The sequence below is a fragment of the Artemia sp. Qi Xiang Cuo genome, chromosome 2 (genome assembly GCF_049724085.1).
Source record: "Artemia sp. Qi Xiang Cuo chromosome 2, ASM4972408v1, whole genome shotgun sequence".
Lineage (NCBI taxonomy): Eukaryota > Metazoa > Arthropoda > Branchiopoda > Anostraca > Artemiidae > Artemia > Artemia sp. Qi Xiang Cuo.
In genome coordinates, this window is record NC_142795.1 from 50,094,227 (window position 1) to 50,122,146 (window position 27,920).

General features: G+C 36.0%; 1 protein-coding gene across 3 annotated transcripts in view; it reads right to left on the bottom strand.

The window, feature by feature from the left end:
* cno (adherens junction formation factor afadin) overlaps window positions 1-27,920 on the bottom strand; it is a 148,239-nt gene that overhangs the window by 69,368 nt on the left and 50,951 nt on the right. For all 3 annotated transcript variants that reach the window (XM_089101622.1, XM_089101608.1, XM_089101615.1), the window contains 5 exons: window positions 26,403-26,595; window positions 19,768-19,877; window positions 15,163-15,313; window positions 7,713-7,996; window positions 5,397-5,508 (listed from right to left, as the gene is read on the bottom strand). In XM_089101622.1, the coding sequence (XP_088957748.1) occupies window positions 5,397-5,508; window positions 7,713-7,996; window positions 15,163-15,313; window positions 19,768-19,877; window positions 26,403-26,595 (850 nt within the window). The remainder of the gene's footprint in view (window positions 1-5,396; window positions 5,509-7,712; window positions 7,997-15,162; window positions 15,314-19,767; window positions 19,878-26,402; window positions 26,596-27,920) is intronic.

Here is a 27,920-nt window from a genome sequence, read left to right on the forward strand (position 1 = left end):
GAGAGCTATGTCATCTGATTGTTTGTTTTAATGATTATATTCCTTATAGACACTCTCCGTGTCTTAAGGGGTTGTTGGCTCTCCTGATGAAGTTATTGGGAAAGGAGTAAATGTGTTATATCTGGGACTATTAAGTATCGGCCTTTCTTTTCAGGAACCAAAAACACAGCCCATTTATTCGTATAGTGCCGGAGTCTTTGCTCCAAGCTAAATTTTAATACTGACGCATATGAATCCCAAAGGCATCTCTTTAGTATTGGACAATACCTTTATCATGCGAAATTAGGCTAGCTTGATTAAACGAAATAGTATGGTCTGGGTTTTCAAAAATGTGCTTTGCAACGGAACAGTAAAAATTTTCTGTTTTTTTCCGCTTTTTAAATGTATTATTAATTGGGGTAGAGTTCTGAGTTAATCTATCCGTAAGTCGCTGATCACTTCTTCTGATATACCAAAGACCACACGAACAAGGAATTCTGTAGACAACGGAGTTTTCACCTATCGGGATAGGGACTTTACCTTGATAAATTTGGGAACTGATAGTTTTTCTGGGTCTATAGTAAGTGTAAATGTTATTTTTTCTTATATTTTTTTAAATGTGGTTTGAAACCCCTTTAACGTACGGGAGATCAAGGTAAACTGAATTTTCCCTTTGATTTTCGTTTTCTATATAACTATCTGATAATCTTTTAATGCGTTTGCAATTACAAAATTTATTAAACTAATTGGATAACCATTCCCAAATAAAATATTTCTAAGGTGGTCGAGCTCAGAATCCAAGAAGCGTGTTGAACAAACTTTCAATGCTCTGTCAACTAGAGAAGTGACCACTCCTCTTTTCACAGCAGGAGAATGATTAGAGGGATAATTTAAGTAACGGTCACTATGAGTGGGTTTTCTATAGACCCCAAACTCGAAACATGTATCATTTCGGTGCACCAGAACATCTAAGAAAGGAAGACACCTCTCTACCTCTGATTCCTGAGTAAATTTAAGTTTTGGATCCAAGGAGTTGAGCAAGTGAAGAAAAGAACCCAGAGACTCGTCACCATGCTCCCACAAATAAAAAATATCATCTTTAAAAAGAACCCAAAATTCACGTTCACAAAAACTTTGCACAATAGCCCTTTCTTCAAGGTCTTCCATGAAGATATCAGCCTGTATTGGTGAAAGGAGGCGCCCATGGGAAGCCCATATTTCTGTCTATAAAAAATGCCTCTATAATGGATGTAAAAAGAAGTTCTGTTACAAAGAGCCGTAAGTGAAAGAAGTGTCTGATTCGGAAGAGTAGATTTTTCTGATATAGATGGGTTAGAATTAAGTTTATGCTCCCAAATCAGTTCGGCCTTTTGAGGATCATAATTTGTATACATTGAATCTGCATCAAAACTGCCAATTCTTGTATTGGGTTTAACCGAAACTTGCTTTACCTTGGAAACGAAATCAGTGGGATTTTTAATATAGGATTTTTGAGCCTGAATTAGTGGGTTAAATACAACTGGTAAGAATTTTCCTATTTTTGCTGTAGGAGAATTAAATGAGGACACAATAGGTCGAAGTAGATTACCGGGCTTATGAAATTTAGGAAGACCATAAAAACGAGGGGAGGTGCACCCGCGTGGGCAAAACCTTTTGTACAATTGATCTGTGATTTTACCTTTTCCTTTTAGATAAGAAAGCTCTTTTCGGACTTCCTGGACAAATTTTTCTGTGGGATCGGTAGCTAGTTCATATGTGTTAAAATCATTTAAAATTTCTCTGACTTTTTTTTCGTAATCATCTGAATCTAATACAACAACAGTATTTCCTTTATCGGCTTTCGTGATAATCCTGGAATGATCTTTATGTAGTGCGCGTAAGACTAAGTGTTCATTTTTACTAAATTTTTTCAAATTTGGATTATTAACAGAAGGCGAATCCAACAAGGTTTCAACAAAATGAGCTCTAACCTCAGCAATCTCTCCAATCTCCGCACGAGAGTCATGATTCGCCAATCGATGCTCAATACAAAAATATAGTAACCCTTTTCATCCAAAATGTTGATGGTCAAGTTTGAAAAATAATATTCTCTGATACAATAAAAAAACTGCTTATTCAAAATAAAATTCTCTTCAAAATAGGTATCTAGGAAAAACAAATCACTTTCCGTACAAACTTTCGTTTAGTATTTTAAAGAAAACATTGAGCAAGGTGAATAAAAATTTCAGGAATTGATGTTTGAGTTTTTTGGAAAATTTTGCACATGGCTCAGCTCTTCTCTTTAATATACAGAAGATAATTTGCCTGATAAGCCATTGTTTTGGAAAGGGACAGAAGCTGTAAGCTCGGGGACTTAAATATTATTTTCTCTGTTTTTTTTTTATGAACTATACCTTTTTTATAAACTTTCTTTGCCACTTTCAACTCCCTTCAACCCGCCCCCCCCCCATTGCATATGTGCCTGATAGAGGACTTATCTTATACCCCTTAATAGCAAAATTAAGCTTTTTGGAAGAAATGGAGCACATGATTTTGATGAATCCGTATAGATTATAGAAGCTATAATTTTGACAGCTGGAACCACAAATGAATAAAGGAAGCCTTTAACTTGAAACATTTTGAATATTCCATTCGCACTTCCTATATAAAGGAAGTGATTACATCCCCAAAATATTTCATTCTCTAAGCAATTCAAGAAACGTGGGAAAACAAAAGCCTGAAGGGATTAGCCCTCAAAAAGCTAGTTATATGAGGAACGGCTTCGAAAGCGTTTAAAGATGGAGCAATACCAGTTTACAAACGACAAGCTTTATTAAATGGACTGCGGTTAACTTATACAGTCACTGATCGCAAATAAAACTGAAATGGTACAATCTAGTGCTTCAGCTACAATTAAGCATTAAATCGAAAATATCAAGGCGATTAATGAATATCAAAGTTATATTTAACTTTATTTTCCAAGTTTCTGAAGCTTGGATGCTTGACCAAGTTGATTATGCCCCACGTCAAGCCCGTCTTTCTGCGTATCCGTACGCTAAGGAGTTTAGTTCAACATCAAATGAAAAGGAAGCAAAGCACATTCAAACCATAATGATGCAGCATCACAAAATGATTTCTTCTGTAAACATGCATCTGACAGCATCAATTTTCTTTCATCCTAAGTAATTTCAAAGGGCGTATCTTGCAGCGAGAGGGTTATGTATTATTTCGGTAAAACTCAAAAGTCAGGTTCCGATTTTCTCCGAGAAAGCCTTCAACAATCTTTACTTTCTCGGATTTCCTTTTCTTCAACCTGGCAACTTACGTCAATTTTCAGTAAAAAGTATCCAGATCAACCAGAGTCCATCTAGTGATGCCTTGCTAAGCCACCACTGCACTTACGCATTGTGGGATGACTGTGAATGAATGCTTCATTCACAGAAAAATCTCAGCTATTTGAGTCTAAAATGAGGGTGCCATAGCTCCCTTCCACAAACCTGTAATGAGCCAAGAAAGTTTTGGAGAACTGGTTAATAATGATGTTGCAAAAACGATTCGTATAGTCATAAGCACTGCTTACGACCAGGACAGTGATAACACTTCCAGGCCCTATCCAATTCTGGCCATTCGTCCATCCAACTATACTTCCTTTAACAAGTCGTGAATTGCATATACATTCTTTTAAAGGTAGGATTTCCAGCAAGAGCCTAGAAAATCTATGAAAATCTATGTAACGTACCTCAGCATTCAATATTACAAACACAGATGGACTGAGACTAATAAAAATAGATGAAATAACCTTGTTGCATACAAAAATTCTGAACCGTATGAAACCTCTTTGGGCGAAGACTCTGTTTAATAGAAGATTGCATGGTCAGCCTCTGTATAACTATTGGAAAGGATTTGGCTTTAGCTTGGACTGATCTTGCCATAGAGATGTATCTCCACAAGAAGAGGAGAAACTTCAACCAAAACCTTGTTTTCTTTGCAAAAGCCGTCAAATAGTACCCTTAAGCCATACAGCGCCATTGTGTCGAAAACTGTGCTTTATTCTCTCCTTAAAGTCTCTGCATACAGCTTAAGTTAAAGCATACCTCAACCCCTTGATGACGAAGTCGTCATGAGACTGGGAAGCCGATCGATAAAAAGTCAGGTTCGTGTCTATGACTTATAATAAAATTGTTAGCTGAGTACTTGATCTTAAAGCTTACATGACAATTTTTATTCCACTGAGGTGGGCAGGCTTATCCGAGACAGTCACAATTTTCTTTATACCAGCTTTGGCAAATGACAAAACATATTTGCTTATAAAACTCTGACCGTGGTCCTCAATTGATTTTAAGTTTTCACATGAAAAGAATAATGGTGTATCTTAGGGAAAAATTTATGTGCGAAAAAACTTATGACAGATATTTTGATCAGCTGATCAAGCATCATTGATCAGCATCAAAAAACAGATCTGTCTTGGTTCAAAAGTTAATTCACAACTTTCTAATACCACTACTAAGAGATGAGCTAATAGTAAGCTCCAACTTCTTTAGCACAAGAGAATTGTTGAAGTTTAGGAGGTCCATTCTATAAAATACCCCTACCTCAGTCCTAAGATCAGAATTATTTGACAAACGCAGCCAAAACCACGAATAATAATGGCTAGTAAGAGTACATGGCAGAACTTTCGGACCAGGAGGAAATCGCTGTTTTCCTAGATTTCAATATTTTTCATTTAGTTTTCTAAGAAAGAACTTTGTTTAAGGGGCCAGGGATACGTTACAAATCTTAAATATTTTTAGATTTTAGCCCAATTAAAATTCGAAACTGATGGCTACCTTCTTGAATGGTATTTTCATTAAAAAGCAAAGCAAAAACGTGGCTTGAAAAAGCCAAATTTTGGCAAAAACAACTTCAGATAAAACTCCACTTTAGCTTAGACACTTCAGGCTCTGGCTCATGGGTAAGCGGACACCATTCTTTTTAGCCACCGGCAAGAATTATACCCATATTTCTATTCATAGCCATAGGTATCTTACATAAAACGTAACATCGAATTCATCAATCCCGTTCGAGATTCAAATTTTTCGGAAACCGCAGAAGTTAAAACTTTACGACTTTTTCATGATAAACCGAAGTCTATCGCAAAGAAGAAAAAAAGAACAAACCAAAATAGCATTGCAAGTTTGACTAATCTATAACATAAATTAAGGTTGTAAGCAAGAAAAAGAAATAAACAAGAGACAGTTAATGCTGATAATAAGAGAATAAATAAACAACTGTGTTTCCAATGAATGTTATCAAATGTAACTGCCAATAGTCTTCCAAAGGTAATAGTAGAAGAACAGAAAATATTGACTTGTCTTTACAATAAAACCATACTTTTGGCCATCGTTCTACTACAGAAGAAGAAAAAATAGAAAGAAGAAAAAATAAGAAAGATAAAGTACCAGTCGACTGCATATGATGCATCAAAATAGATAATGGGCATTCGTCATCTTCTAATACAACTTCTTGGTTCCAGCTTCCCGAATTGTTATTGTCATGAGGACCGGATATTACCTAATAAAAAGGAAAACTTAATCTTATAATTCAAACAAAATTAAACCAACATTACGTTAAAACGTCGCTCCAACAGCAAAGTTTTGGCCTTGACTTAAAAAATGGAATGTATAGAATACTCGATCACATTTACCTTTTCACGCATGGATTAGACTGGAAGTGAATACACATACAAATTCATGATTTGAAAAAAACTACTATCTATTGCATCTTTTTTCGTCCTCTGGTGGCTTAATATTGCGAATAATAAAGAAAATGTGCACAAAATAAAAATGTGATAAAAATGCAGCACCTGCGTTGTATCTCTAAGCTATGGAATTTCTGTTATCAGTCACAATTCATGCAGAGCTTATCATTGGCCTACAAAGCTGAACAATGCGCAACGAGTTTTACAATACAAAGTAATTTATTGTTGTAATTTCGTTATTTCACACTTAGAACATAAAAGAAAAACCAATGACATAAATTTTTGATATATAGAAATAAACACTGAGAGCAAAGGTATCGCAAAAGATAGCAGCAATCATTAACTACACAGGAAGGATAGGGGAGAAGTGTTGTAATACCTCTGAGATTGGTCTGAAGGATACCCTCCCCAACACATACACAGAAATGGGAAAATTATAGCCCCTATAAATACTTACTTTTGCGACTGAACACTCCCAAAAAAAATGTCGGATGGTATCATCTCCCTCACTCCCTCCCCCTAAGTTAAGACTCTGGTATTATATAGAAACCACCGTTTCGGAGCGAAACTAGAAATGTCAAATAGTTCATGGTAACAAATGGTAAATAAAGAGCGACCCAAGCCAACAGAGATCAAAACTAACAAAAAAAGGGAAATTTGGAAATAATATATATGTTATGGTGAAAGACCGAAATCTGGTAAATGTCGACGTTCACTGGTGAATGTCCGAAACTTTTTTTTTCCTTGGATGCAATCAGCTTTGCCAGTCAGCTTTTTCAGTCTTATGCAAGGTTTGATGGTAAAGGTTAAAGTTAGGCTAGGTTAGGCTAAGTTAGGATGGGCTAAATTAGGTTATAACTCTAAAAAATGGGTTGAAAACCTAACCTAGCCAGTCACCATCAAACTTTGCATAAAACTGAAAAAGCTGACTGGCAAAGCTAACTAAATCCAAGGAGAAGAAAAAAAGGAATTTTGGACATTCACGGTAAATGTCGACATTCTCCAATTTCGGTTTTTCACAGTAACATCTACACATCAAAAGAATCAGGTTTTCATCACAATACAAATACTTAAAATACATTAACCTTAAAGTAAACCCTCAAAAATTATTAGCATAAGAACACTTACCTAGCTTTACAAAAAACTGGAAAAACCCCAAAAAGAAGGGATATAGATGAAAACATACCAGAATTTTCAAGTTCCTATAATTAAAAACACTAAAGTTTAGCTTATGTTTTATTGAGAATCTATTAGTAAATGTAATATGAACGAAATTTAGTATAAAGAGCAGAAGGCCCAGGAGATTCCAAATCCCTCAGGTATAGGACAGTGTCTATTCGTTTTCAGTTTCAACGTCGATCTTTTTTTTTTTTTTTTTTTTTTTTTTTTTTTTTTAAATTCAATTTGAGTCAATATTCATCTATGAGTTAATTAGCCTTCGATAGCACTATAGCTATCACAGTTTTAATTCTATCTAAAGCTAAGTTCTGACAGAGGATGGCAATCTTATAGAGCAAAAACAATTCTTTCATGAAATCTTTCATAAAAAAAAATTCTCTGAAATCTTTCATGAAAAAATCCCTTTTGAAAAAAGTCATGTATTTTATTTTAGATACATATCTAAAAAGAATATCGACAGTAGTTGTTTTTCTCAGTGCTTATAAACAAGAATGTGCTATTTCTTTTAAATACCACTTTAATAGCCAAAAAAGTGTATGTCTCAGCTCTGATTTGAGAAACAAACCAAATATTCTCCCACAGACCCGCCAGGGAAAAATTGAGGTAGCATAGTAGCAATGCTACTTGACAGTTTTCATGGCCTAGTGAAATTTGTTGGCAGATCGGTAGCTTTTGGAATTCTGTCGAATTCTGCTACTGGCAGCTCTGAAACTTTTCCCATACCTGATAAAGACATGGTTTTTAACGAGGAAAAGGAAAAACTGACTACCGAGGTGAAATTTGACTTCTGTCAAGCCTATCTCTGAGCGCCAGTAAACACTCAATTAAAAGAGCTTACCTTTACAAGACAGTAGTTGCTTGGGTCTTCCTTGAATATCCCGTACTTCTCCAGCATTTCCTTAACAACAAAGGCAGCATTATCCCTTACTGAAAGAAGAAGTGTTTTATATGGTACATCTTTAGACAGGGATTCTCCATAGATTTTGAGCGTTCCACCAGAATCTGGGCCACCGTCCTTGCTTCGATATTGCTGCAGTTTCTTTTCTAATTTCTGCTGTCTTCGCCGTCGCATTACAGCTTCTGGATTTGAAATACTTCGAGTAAAACTCGTTTCTGGTAGTTCTATGGGAAAAAAAAGGAAATGAACACCCTTGCTACTCAAGCAAAAATGTTAAACTGTGATTTAACAGAAAAATAAATATAAATACTTTCTGATTTTAAACATCCATACCTAGTCGTAATGCTTAAAACAGGTCATCTCAATAGCAACACGGTAATTTTGGGATCCATATTCACAAACCTAAGCTGTTAACTCATCTGAACTCAAAATCCTTTTAAGCCATCTTCCCCTGACATTGCACATAAGGCCTACAGGCTACAGAGAAAAAATAACATTTTTGATGCAAAAGCTCGCTGATGTTTCAATCTGGAAATGGGACACTAGACCCCAGCCTCTTTTTAACCCTAGAATACTAACGGTGGGTAAAATTTAGCCTTGCTAAATTGAAAATATGTAGTTGACGAGGCTATACCGATGTTAGGTCGTATTTCAGCAAATACAGCATATATTTCACCCATGTTTGGTATTATCTCGGAGGTATGTTCAGGTTTTTCTTTTCTTTTCAGTAATGAGCCGGTGTATGCCCTCCTTCAAAGAAATTACCCAGCTTTTAGAGGAAGGTGAAGAAGTTGAGGATGGAAAAAGCAAGCAGCAGAGATGAAGAAGACGATTCAGTTGAAGCAGAGGACCTAGAACTGTGACAGCGACGAGGAAGAACCAACCTACGTTCCTTATGACGACTCAGAAACAGTAATGCCAAAGGATAGAAAATTTACTTTTATGCCTATAGTGCGGACCAAAATAGCCGAAAATTTTGGAAAACGAGTGCTACAGAAGAGAATTATCCGCTTTTAGTCTAATTTTTTTCCTAATCATAAAAATTATCGATGTCTAGGAAGGAGGGATATAATGTTCCTTAGTACTCCCCCCCCCCCCGTTAGTATTCTAGGGTTAATAATTTCTGAGCAATTGGGTGGTTTTATATCATGAAAAAATATGATTCATGAATACACCCATTTTCAAGGAAACTTTGAAAACTTAACACTGAAAATATGCTCCTTGGTAGCTTTAGATCCCCCCCCCCCTTCTCCCATGATGAAAAATGCTCTGATATCCCTTTCACATTCTGAAGGCATGTACATATGCTTTAGCAATTCATTATGCAAATTAGCCGTACCTACCAGGGCGTTCATATGTACTTCCAAGAGACTATAAAAGTGTTTACAACCAGATTTTTCTAATAAAAATGTTCCAAAAAGATTATTTGAAAAATATAGACTTTATATAACAACACATTTAGGTACACATCTAATACACGCGCTGAACTTTCTATGCACACGGAGAATTTTGATTACCCCTATGATGAGCCAAATTTACCCTCTATGATCTTTATTATATTTTAAGGCTGAGATATACACTCAGTTCAGGGTCCAAACTTCTCACTCTTGAAAAATCGTCGTATACCCTCTTGAAATTCGGAATGTGTGCACATAGGTGTTACTCTTAAGGCATCAAGGTGGAGTAGGGGGCAAAAACGTAAAAAGGTGCACATTTAAGTCTTAATTTTTGGAATGCAATCCGGTGAAACATTGGGTCACTTTTTTGAAGAGAGATTTACCCTATTTCCCTTTTGTGCATGCGTATGTGCACTTACATTACTAGCTGTCATGTATATAATTGGGATTCTATGGTGCTGCTTAAAGAAGGCATCCCTTGAGCTGGGTTTGCTGCTAAAATAAAATATGATTGCCATAGGAGTACTAAACATTAAACAAATAAAAACAGGATTTGAAGTTATATAATTCTGTCAGATCATGAAATATTCATCAGAAAGACAAGCTAGTAACAAAGACTAAAATGAAGAAATTAAAGTGATATCTTGTTACAGCTTACGTCAACACTAATATTAACACAGGCATTTGCATCACGCATGCAAAGTTTACACTCGCCAGTAAGTTGAAAGTTGCATACCTGACAATACTTTTTGTATGGAAGTTTTGCACAAAAATCAGAATTTAAGATGACTCATTTTACTGACTTAGCTAATTATTTGTAATTAGGATTGAGCACCTTTGTGCACTAAGCCAGAGCTTGGTTCAATTTTGAATTGAGTTAGGGCTCGGCTTGCTTTTGCATCGATTCAGGACTCAGCTCATTTGTGCACCCAGCCAGTCCGCAGTTGGGACTTGGCTCGTTTTTGTGCTGAATCAGGACATAGCTCGTGTTTCCACCGAATCAGAAATTAGATCATTTTTATTTACAGGTTCAAAGTATATTTATTTTTCGTACCGTTCATATCGTGGACTTATCTATTTTTAGGTAGTAAACTTGGATGTCACTTATTAATACAGGGAGTCAAGATTTAACTCGTCTTAGCACTAGGTTAGGAGCTTGTTTTTATACCAAACCAAGACCTGGCTGCTTTTTGCACCGAATCAAGACTTAGTTGGCCTTGGCACCACGTATATACTTAGCGCGTTATTTAACTGAATCACTCTACAGCTTGTGGAATGTACTTAGCTCCTCTTCTCGCTGAGTCAGGACTGAGTCACCATATTACCGATATTCCATAGCTGGAACTTCCCTCGTTTTGCCACAGAGCCAAGATAAAGTCCAGACTTAAGACAATGTAGTTTTTGCAGCGAGTGAGGTATGCTTGTCTCTGTACTGTGAGCACTCTGTACCGTAAAAAATGAGGAATCCGCTCATTTTTCTACCGAGTTATTCCACAGTTATGCGTACACTAGTTCTTGCATCGAGTCAGAACTTAGCTCATTTTAAACCAAGTTATTGCCAAAATATTCCACGAAAATAAGTTTACTGAATTAAACAAACTGCTTGCAACGTTTACTAACAGTAATTTCTTTAGTTCACATTTTTGAAGTTTGTCGATTTTTTGGAACAATTCGTCAAGGAGGCACACTTGTGCCTCTATAAAGAGGCGACCCACCACAATGTTAAGCGATTTCAGGTCCTAGAGGTCGCAGAGAGACGGCGGTAATCGCATTTTGTAGCCCAAGCTCAAACTAAGAAACTTGCAAAATTTCATCCTCCTCCGACTTTATCTTCATGGGGTAAACTGGGCCGGAAGTTTGGACCCTCCCACCACAGCCCCCCGTTAACGTTGTCCGATTGGGCTGAAATTTAGAGGTTAAGCTTTCCTAGGGCCCGGGAGCTTATCCTCGAAATTTCAGCTCAATCCGATCACTCCTTCCCTGTTTTCAAAAAACCAAATATAGCCACTTAAAATTCATCATTTCTTTTTTTTTCTTAGCCACGCCTACAGGCCACAGTTGGCACCGGATCCGGTTGAATGAGGACTCATTCGAAGCAGAATTTGACCTGTTAGGGCCTTTTGATATTTTCAGACCGAAAAAATTATCCCCCGAATTTACATTTACGAAAAACCTTGTTTTCCTATATTAGCCCATGTTAATTTTTCCCACCACAACCCCCTTCAACGTTGTCTGATCGGGCTGAAATTTAGAGGATAAGCTTTCCTGGGGCCTGGAAGCTTATCCTCGAAATTTCAGCTCAATCTGATTACTCCTTCCCTGTTTTCCAAAAACCAAATATCAGTTTTGCTTGCGTCAAAAAGATTCATCACCTCACTAAAAAACAATTTCAATTAGGTCTCTTTAGTGTAGCGGTCTTCTGGGTGTCAGGCGGGAAACCCGAGTTCGATTCACCGATAAATCAAATTTTTTATATACTGAATTTAAATTTTTAAAAAAAAATTCAGTTTCTTTTTTAAATTATTTGAAAAAAATTATGTTTTCTAAAGAGTTAAAAAAAATGAGTTACAAGGTCGACCCTTAAAACACCCTGTCGAGAAAGAAAAGAATAATACACAATCATCTAACAGTTAGTCAAGCAATAATAAGTAATAAACTGTACAAAAACGTGCAGAAATTATTTGAAAAAAACTACGTTTTCTAAAGAGTTAAAGAGGCTGAGTTACAAGGTCGAACCTTAAAACATACAGGGATTAAGAGTCACAGTTTGGGGGCTACAGCCCCCCAAACTCCCCGCTTTCGCAGCCTTTAAATAAAAAAAAAGTTTTTTAAGCTGAAAGTAAGGAGCGACATTAAATCTTAAAACGAACAGAAATTATTCAGTATATGAAAGAGGCTGTGCCCTCCTCAACGCCTCGCTCTTTACGCTAAAGTTTGACTTTCTCACAACTCTTTTTTTAAACAATAAAAACTTTAGCGTAAAGAGCGAGGCGTTGAGGAGGGCACAGCCTCTTTCATATACAGAATAATTTCTGTTCGTTTTAAGATTTAATGTCGCTCCTTACTTTCAGTTTAAAAAACTATTTTTTTTATTTAAAGGCTGCGAAAGCGGGGGTTTGGGGGCGGCAGCCCCCCAACTGTGCCTCCTAATCCCTGTATGTTTTAAGGTTCGACCTTGTAACTCAGCCTCTTTAACTCTTTAGAAAACGTAGTTTTTTTCAAATAATAATTATAATAAATCAGTGTATAGGCCAACATCTTTTTTTTCTACTACAGATTATGCTTTGATTTTGAACTTTAAAGTCCTTGGTACTTTAAGTTTAACCAAAAATTCGAAAACGTGGTTTCAAATAAAATGTCCAAAATGTAATAAATCGCAATTGACATTGATTAGAAAATGACAACTATTGTATGGATTCAACTTAACAGTAATGTGCAATAGCAGAAACAAAATTTCAACTTTCAGAAAAGAGCCTGAAAACCCTTGAGGGTAGTGACAAATCGAAATGGAAAAAAAGCGATTGGATTTGTCATAGTTAAATACCCTTATCTGGAAGTTTCCAATCTCCTTACAATCTCGCATTGGTAGCCAGTGTGATGCGTCCCTTTATTTTCTTTTCGCCAGCGCTTGCGATCTAAAGGAAAGTCTTAGAGAGACGAATAAGGCTCATTTGGGAGCTAATCTTTACATCTAGTCCCCTTTTGTGCAGCAAAAGGGATCTCACCTAAACACAGTACCGTTTTGATCTCTATAAGCACCAAAATGGGGCCAAAAACTCTGAGACAGTTAGTCAATTGTGCATTGTTTACATATTTAGCATCAATATTTTTGAGGATACTTTTTACTCTCAATATTTTTCCTCTCAAGCGGTGATGCTTTCATTATTGAAGCTTTCTTTCGGGGTTTCTCGTTTATTACGCTAAATCAATAACATGCGCAGAAATAAATATATAGAAACAGTCTTTTCAAACATTAGAAACTAAAAGTTAGCGAGCAAAAAAAAAACTGAACGGGAGGTGGGCTGCTACTCTTTTAGCCTCCCACTCGTAATGTTCAAGTGTTTTCTGACACTTTATTGAAAACTCACCACCATGCAGCAAACGAGCAATTCGTATCTAAAAAAGTTTTATCGGTTTCCAAAAGACATAGAGGCAGAGCCGTAATTTCATCAAAATCCTGATGTAGACCTATCTTAGTTTTGACAAGATTATTGAAGACGCTAAATTTCAGCGGGGGAGGCAAACTAGGGCCTGGGGGGTTGTTGTCGGACCTTGCTCTTTACTAAGTCACTGCATTTCTGTTGATTTCTGTCCTCCTTTATTTTTTTTGCTCCCAAAAATATATTAGCTTTAACCATACTTAAAAGAGATAGTGCCATGTTGTTATAATTTATTACTTTTCATCCATTACAAATCTACAAATCAAATTGCCAACACTATACGACCAACGTGGCAGACTTCACAACATTAAAGAAAGTAATATTTTCGTATCAAAGTTACCAAGGAATCAAGCAATACCATTATTTTTTTCCTGGTTTTATTAAGCAAATCAGTACCTTCGCTGAATGCATAAAGAATGATTTAATTTATCCACGAATGTACTACTTCGACGAATTTTTTCACTTTATATCATAAATATTTCCATATCAGCAGTTTCAGTAAAATGGTGAAACTTCTAAACATGCTAAGCTGTAGATGGCTTGACATTGATGTCAAATTAGACATCCATGCTTCACAATAGTGATTCAGATCAAATCTTGACGACTTGATGTCATCTGAATAAACCTAAAGGGTTTGGAGCATTTTCATTTCTTATTGAGTTCCTTCATTTATCCATATCAGGACTTTGTAAAATACTGGAGCAAGAAGACCATCAAAAATACGAAGACAGACATAAATAAATTTGATTGCCATACAAAGCACTAACATGGTAAGTTGAAGTACTAAACTGTTTTCAATGCGAGAATTAACCTTCGATGTAAAATGAACCTTTGATGTTCGTTTAGGAAATTCCCATCTCTAATCTATATTTTTTTTCTTCGGATCGGAGATGTAAGGGTTTGACAAAAATATCATTCGTGGAAACTTTGTCGCACTTGCTCATCAAAAGAGCGAACAAGACGGATTCGGCCAAGGGTGACACGTATCACAATATTGGGTTTATATTCGTTGATCCTGTGGAGCCCACATGGAAGTTACATTGTACCACAGGGCGTCAGCTGTCTCGCGAAGAGTTAAGGAATAATCTAGGACATGTGTAAATATGGGACTGAGTATTGAATACGGTGACAGCTATATAAGTACAGCATGTATGGCAACCCTAAAATAAGAGCCCTAGATTCCAGGAGTGACATGAACCGTCAAACAATTTGACAACTTTACCCACGTCTTCTTTTATCTATCCTTTAAAGCAAGTATAAAATGGAGAGAGAGTCCTTAATAGGTACACATTGAGCAAAGGCGAGCATTACTGATATGCCATTGAAAACGTTTTATGCTCCTTGTTATAATTGTATTTTAAATGGCTGTAAGCAACTTGAATTTAGGAGCCTTGCAAAAAATCATGTATAATGTCAGTACAATGGATAGATATGTTCATTTGCCACAGTAGTGTAACCAGGATCCCATTTTGGGAGAGGTCCAACTACTTGCTGTGGAAAGGAGTTGACCCAGACAGGATGCTTCACTAGCCCTAATATACTCAAAGTCCACTTTTTTTTAATGTTTTACTCAATGAAAGATTTTCAATGTTCCATCCCCCCTCGCCAGATTACACAACTGGTTTGCCTCTATTATGCACCCGTTTGTTTATAATTTTGACTTGTTATTCGTAGTGATTTCTTTTCGTTCAAGTTTGGCTCCTTCTATGACCTGATTTTTGCTTGAATGAAATTTCAATAAAGATTTTATAGACATTAAGAAGCTGAGCAAGATTAGTAAATAAGGAAGTCTCTTATCTTTCGTATTGACTTCCGTAAATCAAACGCACTCACCTGTATAAAGCTTTTCAGCCACGCTTGTTTCGTTTTCATCATTTTCTCCCTCCTTTAATTTCCTCAGCTTTTCCTGTTTTTTGGCTGCTTTTTTCTCTCTCTTTGACAACTTCCGTTTAAAGCTCGAATCTTCCGGAAGAGCAGGTGAAAGCTATAATTAATTAAAATGATTTAGTGTTAAATATTGTTTTACACTAGAGTGCAAGCTTAACATGCATTTATGATTTGTTTTATTTTTCCCCAGGCGGATATAAATTGTAAAGGCAGGGTTTTAGGTTAGAAGGTCTGAAATGTTTTCAACTTTACGCAGGAACATGATTCATTCTGGCTTCACTGGCTATGGATAGTGACAATATCACTAGTGGAATTTGATGTTTCTATTCACTTTAATATTACTAAGTTTCTATTAATATTATAATTTGCAACATGCCAGTATAATGTTGGTTTTATTTTCTACAGCGCTGGCTCTTTATTTTCAACAGAAAAAAAAATTCCTTTTGAAAGCTAACATATAAATTGACACAGGCTAGTTATTCAGTAACTTGGGCCTTGAGCTGAGAAAGTTGAATTAAAAATATCAACTACAAAATAAAAAAAAATCAACTGTCTATAGTTGTCATGAAGACTAACACCAAGTATGAAAAAAAAATACTTTGGAAGCTCTTTACAAGGTTATCACTACCACAACAAACGCGATTATGTTATGTCTCAACGATTTTATATAGAACACCTTAGATACATCTTTAAACGTAAATTTATACAAGTTTTATTAGCGTAGTACTAAGAAAAATGTAGCATTAAGAAATAAGAAACACAATGTAAAAATGTTTCTACTGTTTTTACACAAAACTTCGAAATTTTCTTAGTCTTCTTTTACTCAGGACTTCTTTTACTCAGGAAAAAAAAATGCATTCGTAATATTCGTTTGTAAAAATACTGATACGCGGGATTTATTTTTTGTCTCTGATTAGGTATAAAGAAAATACGAGCGAATATAAAAAATAATTTTATGAAGAAAAGTAATACAAAATCAAGGTTACTCCTCTACATAACAACTTCGATGGTTGAGGCGTTTGCCATATCTCTGAACAAGCTTTGCGACACTCTTCATAAAACGTTGCCACTAATAATTTTTTTAGCTCCTCGTAGACATGGAAGCGCTACTCAATTCTTTAATTAAGAAAAAAGATGGAAGTCACGCTGCACTTAATTGGAGCTGTATGGTGGGTGTTCAAAAAATATCCCATTAAAACTACGCAAGAAGCCATTGAGATACACAAGGACTAAAAAGTCGGCCATTATCATGAATGAGGACGATTACTAGAGTCAGCAAGCCTCTACTTCTGTTTGAACAGCTCACCGTACGTGTCGTAAGGTCTTAAAATAAGAGTTTAATGTAATTTTCGTCCCCGGCTGCATAAATTTAGCAAGTAATACATCTTTCTGGTCCCAAAAACAGTTACCGTAACCTTGCGGTTACTGAACATTTGTTTGTATTTTTGGGTTTGTTCAAGGAATAATTTGCACCCATGGCTGTGTATTTTAGAAACAATCACCATTTGGTCCCGGCTTAGTACCGATTGAATTCCATCTTTTGCCTTAATTGAAGCAGTAGCTTGTGAAGGTCCGTCTCCAAACTAAAAAGAGCTAAAAGAAACCATCACTACTTATTTCAAAACATTAGGGGCGACATTTTATGAACAGGTTATTACAAAGCTTATCCACAGATGCGAAAGACCCTCAGTCATAAACACGATTATATAGAGAAGTAACCTTGAATACGCATTATTTTTGGTGTTAAAACTTTTTTTTTATATCCAGTCACCTTTTCATTATTGCCAGCCACACAGTTAAATAAATTTTTTTTTTAGCATTTTCGAGAAAATGGCGTTTGCAATGGCCATTGTGTACTGTAAATTACAGGGATCAGACAAATCGCCAAATTTTTGTCAAAATCTGAATCCATTTTCTCAGTTCATTTGAGGTTTACCCTAAGGTAATGTCCAAGCCACTTCCAGACTGAAGTATAATTTTAATGTCACGGCCACCTTCTTTTTTCTTTCTTTCAACTGCTGCTTATAATATAAAAATATGTTTACGCTGAAATATTTTTACATGTGAAACATTTCAATTATGCCATGTTATTCAAAACCCCACAAGAAAGAATCAGTACAAAGGTGCTGTTAACATTCCCACATAATGCTTTTTACAAGGATATCAGAACAATCCAGAAGTAAGGTAAAGTTCCCAAATCTAAACAGGTTCATAATTTCGGTGAAAATGCAATTTTACATATCTGATATGATTTCACAAGTATTTTTCGGATACATGCCTGATACGAATGCTTAACTAATTCGCTATTACACCCTTCTAATATTCTCCTGAATAGTTTAATTACGTTTTAGGCTTCAAAATAGTGAATACAAAAAAGAAGACGTAATTTTAAACGTACAGGCATTGAAGATCTATTTTCGGGTACACTTTATCTGTGATATACTGAAGTGTAGTCGATCTAGGCGAACAAAATTTTCTGTGTACTTATGCATGATGTATATAACACACCGCTAAACACGAAAGAAGTCAAGTTTGGTTAATGCTAATGAAATAAAATAGGATGAAAAAATAATAGTTTAGAAACAAATTTGGCTATATATTTGCACATTAGGGGGGGGGGGGTAAAGCAGAGCATATATTAAATACCTAACCTAACCTAGGTACCTTCCCCCCCAAAAAAAAAAACACACACACACACACAAAACAACAGTTTAAATATTGTAAATACAACAAGCAATCACGCTTTGCAATCCATTTATCTCTTGCAAATACCCGTTTGACGGGTTTCCATTTGTATTTCCTTGTACAGTCTATAGCACTGTGTTATATATAATGGATGAGTACCATTTTCTGAAATCAGCACAAATATCAAAATTTCTCAAAGTTTGATTTCCCTAGCTCCCCTGCTTTTTTATGAATATATAAGAAAGCATTCCCGAAAAAGCAATTGTTTGCTACTGACGGGACAATGTCAACTTTATTTTCGACTCATTATTCGAACCTTGATTCAACATCGATGTCTTGATTCTGATGCCATTCGCGGTTCCAAGAAAACTTACGTTTTCTTTTACGACATGATAGTAATTATAAGACTTTACGTAGTTAAATTAACTAACCGAGTTGGCATTAGACATGTTTCTGAGGCAGCGGTTGACTATCAATCATTATACGTTTCGCAATTTTAGGCTTAAAAACTATTAAAGAAAAGTAAAGGCTACTCAAAGTTAGTCGCGTATTAGGGTTAGGAGTTCGTTTTCATCAGTCGTATAGCTAGGAATAGGCCTACTATAAACAAAGGATAGTGATCCCTGTAAAGGGCCCTATTGTTGTTGTTTTTTCGGTACATTTAACTGGTTCTTGAGCTGAAATGGACATTGCCTCCTGGCTATGTCTGATTTACATTTGTTTTCCATTTTTGTATTCAACAATTGTCGTTGATTCCGACTATGTTAATTGTACTTCAGGCGCAAATAAAAGTAACTGAGTTGATGGGACAGATCCCTCTATTGGATAACCTCTATTGGATTAGGACCCAATCCTCCCCTCTCCTTCCCCAAAAGAAAAATTTGGGATTTGCAAATTACTCCTATAATTTATTATCTTTCCGTATTTTTTGCTTTTTCTGCTTCTCTTTTTTGAGCCTTTGCTTATGTGCAGGCTCGTACATTGGAAAGGGTAGGCTTCGGGTCCAATCCTCCACTTCAAGAATTTTATGATTTTTACCATTATTTTTCTATGTTTTCCTATAATTTACATATTTTTTATACCTTTTCTGAAGTTGTCTTTCTCCAGAAAACAAAATTCCGCATTAGAAACCAAGGTATATACGCAGGTTTTTTCGGGAGGTCATGTATTTCAGGGGGGGGGGTAAGATTCGTAAAAACAACAACAACAATGTGTGAAAAATTCATAAGAAACATGACATTTTGGAGAATATATATTCCCTGGGTAGGTACATGCCCAGTATGTTTTTATTTTGCGTTTTAACATGTGATTTTATTTAATAGTAAAAATCTTTATTGAGAGATGCGTTTTAATCAGAAATGTCTTTTTCTTAGTCCAATCCAACGGCTTACAGTAAGTTTAGACTGGTGAAAAAAAAATCATTTTTTTCCTTCTACACGTGAAATTAGTCATTGGTGATAATCTGTTTGGCAAAGTAATGCCGAATCGATTTAAAAAGTACTAAAAAAGGGTAAGATCAAATAAGGATTTTTACTAATCTTACAATTGAAACGCCTTCAAATCCTCTATAATTTGTATATAATTTGCCAGTTTTTTATACTAATTTACCTATCCCCATCCCAAGCCCAATTTGACACACGGGGACGTGCCTGCCAATACTCGCCACACCAAGAAGAGACATATGATTACATTTAGAAGGTTTAGAGCAAAGGCAGTATCAAGATATGGGTTGCGGCATTTTGATATACCAAACAATCAGAATCAAAAATGTAGAGATATTGAAAAATTTGAGAATCCGGGTATTGGAAATCACTCTTCAGCAACATTTTATATCAATTGATTTAACTAATAATTGGCAATAGTTACCGTGCTTTTTTCATCTACTTTCCGGAGCAGAAAGCGGCCTTCTCTGTCATCTTTGTGCCAATTGAGCTGAACTAAAAGTGGTTTTTCATCTGGACCTAATCTTCGTTCCTCTGCAAACAAAAAGGACAACAATCAAGCCACTAGGTGTAAAACTAAGATTTTAAGCGTTCGAATTGTTTTAAAAGTTATTAGTATTCTATAGCCTACACATTAAAGGCAATACCTCATTGAAATTGAATGCCAAGTAGCAACTGAATCTATTGCTCTAACGGCCCGGAAACTTTCCGAATTACGCGCTATGAAACGTGTGTCATGTTTGTAGAAACATTTCGCTACTGTGTATTACCTTTACTGTGATAGCCTATTAGGATATCTTTGACGCAAATTGCCAGGGTGAAAAACAGTTTTGGCTTCATTCATGCACCCTTCGGATCAACAATAGCAATCAATGAGATGCATTGAGTCACCCGGGAAAAATGCGACCTAAGACACGTAAAATACATAAATGGAAACCTTATTGGGCCACTAAAATTTAAGCTTTGCTAGGAGATTAACTGTAATTTCCCAAGAAAACTTACAGCGCGGCTACTTCTTGTGTTTGTGCAACTATAATGGTTGAGAAGGGACTATGCCCTTCATTACGAGTTTAATACATTTCTAGGAAAACTCAAAAAGCCAGGAGAATTTCAAAAACTCTGGCCTTTAGACGAGCCACAGCCTACTGTAGGTCTTCAAAGTTGAATACTTCATTCAGCTATACCACCTTCGCGTTGTTCAATGATCAGCGCTACAACTGGGGAGGAATCGTAAGTCAAGATTGTTGCGCCACTAGAATCAAACCAACTATTTGGTTAGATAAATTTAGCTAACAATCGGAGGGGGAAAGCATTATCTTAGAAACATTTTTGTATAATACATATAGGCTATTGCATAATACTTACCTCTGCCCTCAACAGAATTAAAGCCTTAATATGCCCTTTACCCAAAATTATCATTACCAGTCTAAATCTCTACTTTCATTTACCCCCCCCCCCAAAAAAAAAAAAAAAACATGCCAAGATGGCATATTATTTTTTTGCTAATTTAGAGCATGAATAATTGAGGTCTGAGTATGCACGGAGCCTATTGCGAGGTTAACTATAAAGTGGGTCTTATCAACTATTTTGTGACACCATTTTCCATAAATTGCAACTAAAAAAAAATATATAATAATAATAAGATCAAAATTTAGAAATGGTACATAGTCTGAGATACAGGCAGGCAAATTTGCCTAACTACCCTTGGTAGATTATCTGAAACCACCAGAGTCTAAAAGTGGCAAACAAACAGGCTTGAAACATTGCAATACTTGTGCATTTGCAATGTTTAGCAATACTTGTGCAATATGCATATTAAAGAATTTTGGGTCAGTAATTTCTTCTTTTAAGATCCACTATGTATGTTTAGCTTTGTTAAAGTCCCTAGATGAAGCGAAACTAACTTTTGAAATTTAAAATCTATCACACCCTATTTATGGAAACAGACTGTTCCCTGTTCTCACAGGGGATGATAGAAAATCCTTTGAAACGAGCTTCTTCACCTTGAAATGGGTTAATTTAAGAACTTGGAATTTGTCTTGTCCTCCCCTCCTCTATTTTTTGGGAATAACATTCATACATTAGAGACGGTGCTTTTCAGCAGTAAGTTCCTGTAAGTTTTGTACATTTTTCTATATTAGGTACCTAGCTGAACCTTTTATGGAATTTATGATCTTAATGTGTTCTTGTTGCAAAAATTATAAAAGCTAATCTTGAAATGAATCCAAAGAGAAAAATCATCTTTCTCGTCAAAATCTTCCAATTTCATAGGGGATGATAGAAAATCCTTTGAAACGAGCTTCTTCACCTTGAAATGGGATAATTTAAGAACTTGGAATTTGTCTTGTCCTCCCTTCCTCTATTTTTTGGGAATAACATTCATACATTAGAGACGGTGCTTTTCAGCAGTAAGTTCCTGTAAGTTTTGTACATTTTTCTATATTAGGTACCTAGCTGAACCTTTTATGGAATTTATGATCTTAATGTGTTCTTGTTGCAAAAATTATAAAAGCTAATCTTGAAATGAATCCAAAGAGAAAAATCATCTTTCTCGTCAAAATCTTCCAATTTCATAGGGGATGATAGAAAATCCTTTGAAACGAGCTTCTTCACCTTGAAATGGGATAATTTAAGAACTTGGAATTTGTCTTGTCCTCCCTTCCTCTATTTTTTGGGAATGACATTCATACATTAGAGACGGTGCTTTTCAGCAGTAAGTTCCTGTAAGTTTTGTACATTTTTCTATATTAGGTACCTAGCTGAACCTTTTGTGGAATTTATGATCTTAATGTGTTCTTGTTGCAAAAATTATAAAAGCTAATCTTGAAATGAATCCAAAGAGAAAAATCATCTTTCTCGTCAAAATCTTCCAATTTCATTAACAATTGTTAGCAACAATTTGCTGTTAGCTTAAATAAACACAATTGTTAATAAATTGTTGCCAAAAAAAATCTAGGACGGCAGAAAGAAAAATTCTAGGACGGCAGAAAAGCTTAGTTCTGTTTTTCTCCAGTTTGCGACATCACTGAAAAAAACTAAGATTCGCGTCGAATGGGAACGCTCCATTAAAAATCATTGACGGAACATGATACCAAAATTTGCTGGCTTATACATACGGTAACAGGGACAAATCAATTCGAGTGTTTGTTTTGATAGACTTGCAATCTGTTTTTCTTCCTTGTGTCTGACGAGTTGAAATATCACCGATACCTTTTTAGCTTAATCTCCGTTTTAAATGACAGAACAAAATAAATAAGCTTCAAAAATTCCAGTCTTGCACCAACTTATATTTAAATATAGATAGGATTCGTCCCTTTTTGCTGAATGTAAAATTTAAAGTTTTCTTGGATTTTTTTTTTTTCAGAATCTAGTCTCTTAGGGGCGTTCATCATAAAAAATGGTTCCATTTTTCTGTACCAAAAATGTGTTCTTCTAAATCGGAATGAAGAATCAAAAGAAACTCCCCCTTCAGGAATTTGTAGTCTACTTCAGGAACACATAAGGGATGTACAAAATAAAGGATTTGTAGAAGTTAATATCATATGCACACACTCGTTCTGAAAAATTGTCAGCTTGAGTTTCAGCTCAATTAACCTCTAAATTGCGATCAATTACTAAGACAGATTTTAAACGTACGGTCTACTATTGGCATCTACAGATCAAAATGAGCAACAGAGAAGACGAAACTAAACGCAAAAGCAGCTTTCTCAAACAGTTCGTGGTAGCGAACTGAAAGTAAGGAGCGACACGGCTCAATAGAAACTGAAACTCTAAAAAACTGATTTTTTATAACAATAAATATATCAAAAAATTGAATTTTCATGATGATTCAAAATATACAAAGTTCATTAAGTTTAATAGTACCCATCAAAAGTTACGGGCCTGAGGAAAGTTGTCCAATTTTTTAAGAAGGGGAAAAACGTCAAGCGATCTTAATGAAAATCTCGCCATCACATCCAGAATATCTGAGAACTATACTGTAAAGGTTTCAAGTAGCTATATACAAAAATGTGGAATTGTACATATTTTATTTTTATTTTTTTGCCAGAAGAAAGATCACAGATGCGCATTTATCTGTTTTTTTTTCTTCCCAGGGGTGATCATATCGAACCAGTAAACAAAGAAGAGCGGGAGATGGCTCATTTAGTCAGAAATAAAAAGTTCTAGTGCCCAGATTGGAGGGCAGCTAGCTCCCCTCCCATGCCCCTTTTTTCCCAAAGTCATCCGATCAAAATTCTAAGATAGTCATTTTGTTCAGCAAAGTTTACAGGTCCAATAGCTATGCCTTTGGGGATAATACAACCCCCCACGGGGTCTGGGGGAACGGGCTGTAAGTTACGAAATTTACCCATTATTTACATATAGTAGAGCATTTGTTATTGGGATAAAGACAGACATCTTTTTTAGGCAGAGGAAGAATTTTCTGCTAGTGAGGACTTACTACGATGAATATTTTCCGTGGGTAGGGAAGTTTCCGGGGGTGAGCTTTCTACGGAAAATTTTACACCGGGAGAAATTGCCAGAATTCCTTAGCGAAATTCGTTTTATTTGTTTTACCTTAACTTTGTCGAGTAAATTTAATATGTGAAAATTTTCCGGGGGAAATTTTCAGCGGGGTTGGCGATTTTCTGGAGGATTTTCTATGGTGAGGGAGGGGGCATTTTCACGGAAGAAATGACCAATGTTAGATTTTTCCGCATGAGCAACTTTCGACTGGGGTGGGGGATTTCTGGGGAAATTTTTACGCAGAGGGGGGATATCCGACATGAATTGAGAAACAATCAGAAATTGAAAGTTTTTTTTTACAAATGAAAGTATGCTAAGAAAAATTTTTCAGACGAAATCGTTAAAATGAAATTTCCCTGGAAGGCTTTCAGCGAGGATGGAATTGTCCAGAGAGAATTTTCGAGGGGGGTTTGACGTGGAAGTAACTTTACTTTGAGGAATTTTCTTTGACAGTAGGAATTTTCCCTGGAGGGATGCTGGATTTCTGGGAATTATTTGAAAACGATCAGAAATTAAATTTTAAACAAATTTCAACAGTAAGTAAGGAGCAACATTAAAACTTAAAACGAACAGAAATTATTCCGTATATGACGAGGGTTGTTCCCTCCTCAATACCTTACTCTTAAAGCTAAAGCTTGACTTTTTGTTCTGATTCTTTAAGAACGATTCCTAAAAACATATAGGTAGGCTATTGAGCTATTCAGGTATTGGGGGGACGACCTCTCTTATACAGTGATAATTTCTCTTTATTTATTGTTTAAATGTAGCTCCTGACTTTCAATTGAAAAAACTTGTTTTTTTTATATTTAATTTCGGATGAATTTTTAAAGAAAAATTCCCTCCCCGACGGAAAATTCCTCCCGGGTAAAATACCGCCCCCACCACTAAGGAAAGTTTCCACCAGGGCAATTCTATTATCGCTGAAGATTCCTCCTGAAAATCTTGCAGACGATTTTGCCTGATTTTTTTTTCAAAATAATGTCGGAAATCCTCCTTCGTGGTACAATTTTCAAGGAAATCCTCCAAGTGGAAAGTTGCTCCCGCAGAAAATATTCGCAAGGAGAATTTCTCCCGTGGAAAATCTGCCCTCCTCCCGGAAAGATCCTCCAGAGAACTCCAGCTCTGCGAAAATTGTCCTCTGACATCTCCACATGTAAAATAAAAAAAAAAAAAAAAAATAGAAAAACAAGCATCCCTGATCTTTCTTCTGGAAAAAAAATACAAAGTTTTAAATTGCAGATGGGATGTTGAAACCTCTACAATACGGTTCTCTGATACGCTGAATCTGATGGTTTGACTTTCCTAAAAATCCTTAACTTTTCGGGGATGTTTTCCCCCTTTTCCAAAAATCAGGCAAATTTTCACAGACTCGCATCTTTTTCGGGTAGCCTAGCACTAAGGTTAATGAATCTTATATATTTGGAATCAGCATAATAAGAAAAATTTTTTTGAAGCATCTATTGATATCAAAATTTCGTTTTTGAGAGTTTCGTTTACTATTGGGCTGAGTCACTCAGCGAGGCGATATCTTTAAGAAAAGAGAGAATGGATGTTGAAAAATTAATAACAAGCATTCGATCATATCCTGTATTGTATGATATACGCTGCAAAGAATACAAGGTCCTGGGAATAAAAAAAAAATTGTATAAAAGGAGGTGGCAAAAACACTTGATGAATCAGGTAAAAATGTGTTTGGTATTTGTTCAATCTTTGAAATGAGTAGCCTAGCTCTGAATAAATAAAGGAAAAAATATCAAAAGCTAGGCCTATTTGCTGAAAATCCCCTATTCCCTCTGTTTATATTAGTATATGCTGTAGGCTTACATCTGACCAATAGAATGTTCAAAATATAATACACATCATTCAATAAAAGCTGAAATAATTGATATAGAATATTCATTCTTATATAAAAGAATCGAAATTTTGTGTACCAAAATATTTTTAATACCAAATATATTGCTTGTCTTAGATAGGGCTAATTTTGCTGTCCATGCAAAATTGATCACATACCCCCTTCCCCACCTGACCCACATCAGCCTTCTCCTCAAGTTAGATTGGAAAAAATAACCTTCAATGCGAATTGCCAAGCGATTTTCATTTCGCCCCGCCAACTATTTTTTTCACAAGCAATTTTTTTCCGCACTCTATCAGAACCTAGCTTTACAGACCGGCAAATAAAGAGTAGTGAGGAATATTCCAGCCCCTGAGCAAAAATATTTCCCAGAAGAATTTCAAAAAAGGAGGCAAAAACTTCTTTTTTTCCTACCCTCTTAACAACCAAAAATAGTGAGCTCTAATTCTCTCCCCTAGGATGAAAAGATTATACTTTCCTATTTTCTCATTAATGAGCCTATTTCCAGTTTTCACAAGCCCCTGTGTGGGTGCCGGTGTGCCAGGTTCGCCATTAGGCCGTATGTTGTACAGGTCTGCTTAAGCGGACGGTTTGATTTTAGAGTCAACCACCGGTGTCATAAAAAAGGTTTCAGATCGAGAATCGCAAAAAATAGCCTAGTGTTTCATTCCATAATAAAAATAAGATGACAAAACAAATACCTCCGTTGGGATGAATTTCGTAGAGAGCATATTCAGGTACATATAACATCTTCATATCGGGTCGGAACTTTTCAATAAGTGTTTCAATAACATCTGTGGTGCTGGCAGTCGACGATACACGGATACATTTGGTGGCAATTTTTTGTCCAGAATCTTGGAAATAAAATCGCATAACGCCATGGAATTCCAAGTCCTGGAACAACAATATTTAAATAAACTTAAACTGCTGGGAGTTCTGAATTAGATTTCGAATGGTCTAAAAACTAACTTCCACCAAGGTTAAAACTTCAATGAAGGAATCTTTTGTTAGTTCTTACGAAAATTTTCCTAGTGACAGTGCACTATTAGAGGCAGGAAATTTATACAGGCGCTGATTCATTAATCTAATCAAATCAAAAACTGAATTCTTAGGAACAAAAAATACAAAAGCATATTAAAAACTTAAAACTAGCAGAAATCAACTCATATCATAAGAAGCGCAAAAGCGCTGCCTAAGTAAAGAGTGATGTGGGGACAATGTATGTTTTTCACCAAGGCACTTCGTATAGAAAGAGTTGTCGTAGAAACTTCGGAAGCAGCTCATTCAATTGGAAATTGAAATTACTAGTGCCCGTTTTTTAAGAGTTAAAAGTGATGGAGGGCAGCCAACCCCTCCCCAACTCCATCATTTCCCCAAACAAAACATATCCAATTAAAATTTTTGGGATAGCCACTTTGTTCAGCATTGTTGAACGATTCAGTAATTATGTTTTTTCGGATGGCAACACCCCCACAGCCCTCAGGGCAAGGGCCATAAGTTATGCTATTTGCCCATTGTTAACTTATAAGGTCTTATGGAAGGGGTGGTCGTACAAACTTTGGAAGGAGCTCATTCGATTGAAAATTGAAAGTTCTAGTGCACTTTTTAAGAATCAAAAGAGATAGGAGGGCAACTAACCCCCCTCCCAAGCCCTCCTTTCCAAAAATACATCCGATTCAAATTTTGACAGCCATTTTGTTGAAAATAGTCCAAAGATTATACAACAATACCTCCAGAGTTGACACAAACCCACAGAGCCTGGGGGCAAGGGCTATAAGTTATGCCCCGGGGACATACAAGGTTTTTATGGAAGGGTGATCGCATAAACTTTGGAGGAGGCTCATTTGATTGTAAATTGAAAGTTCTAGTTCCCTTTCTAAGAGTCGAAAGCGATAGGAAGGCAACTAGCCCCCCCTCTTCTCACGCCCTCTTTTTCTAAATGCATCCGATCTAAATTGTGAGATAGCGAGAATTGTGAGATGTTCAAAATAGTCCAAAGATCATATAACAATGCCTCAGGGGTTGACACAGCCCCCCCTCCAGAGTCTAGGAGCAACGGTTGTTAGTTATGCCCTGTAGGCATATAAGCCTACCACAAGGTCATAAGGATAAATAGGGATATCCTGCCGTTGTTTTTTTTTTATGTTGACAATTGCTGTGCCACGAACACAAATTGAATGATTTTTAGTGAATTTGTACTGTTAGTCAATAGTGAAGGA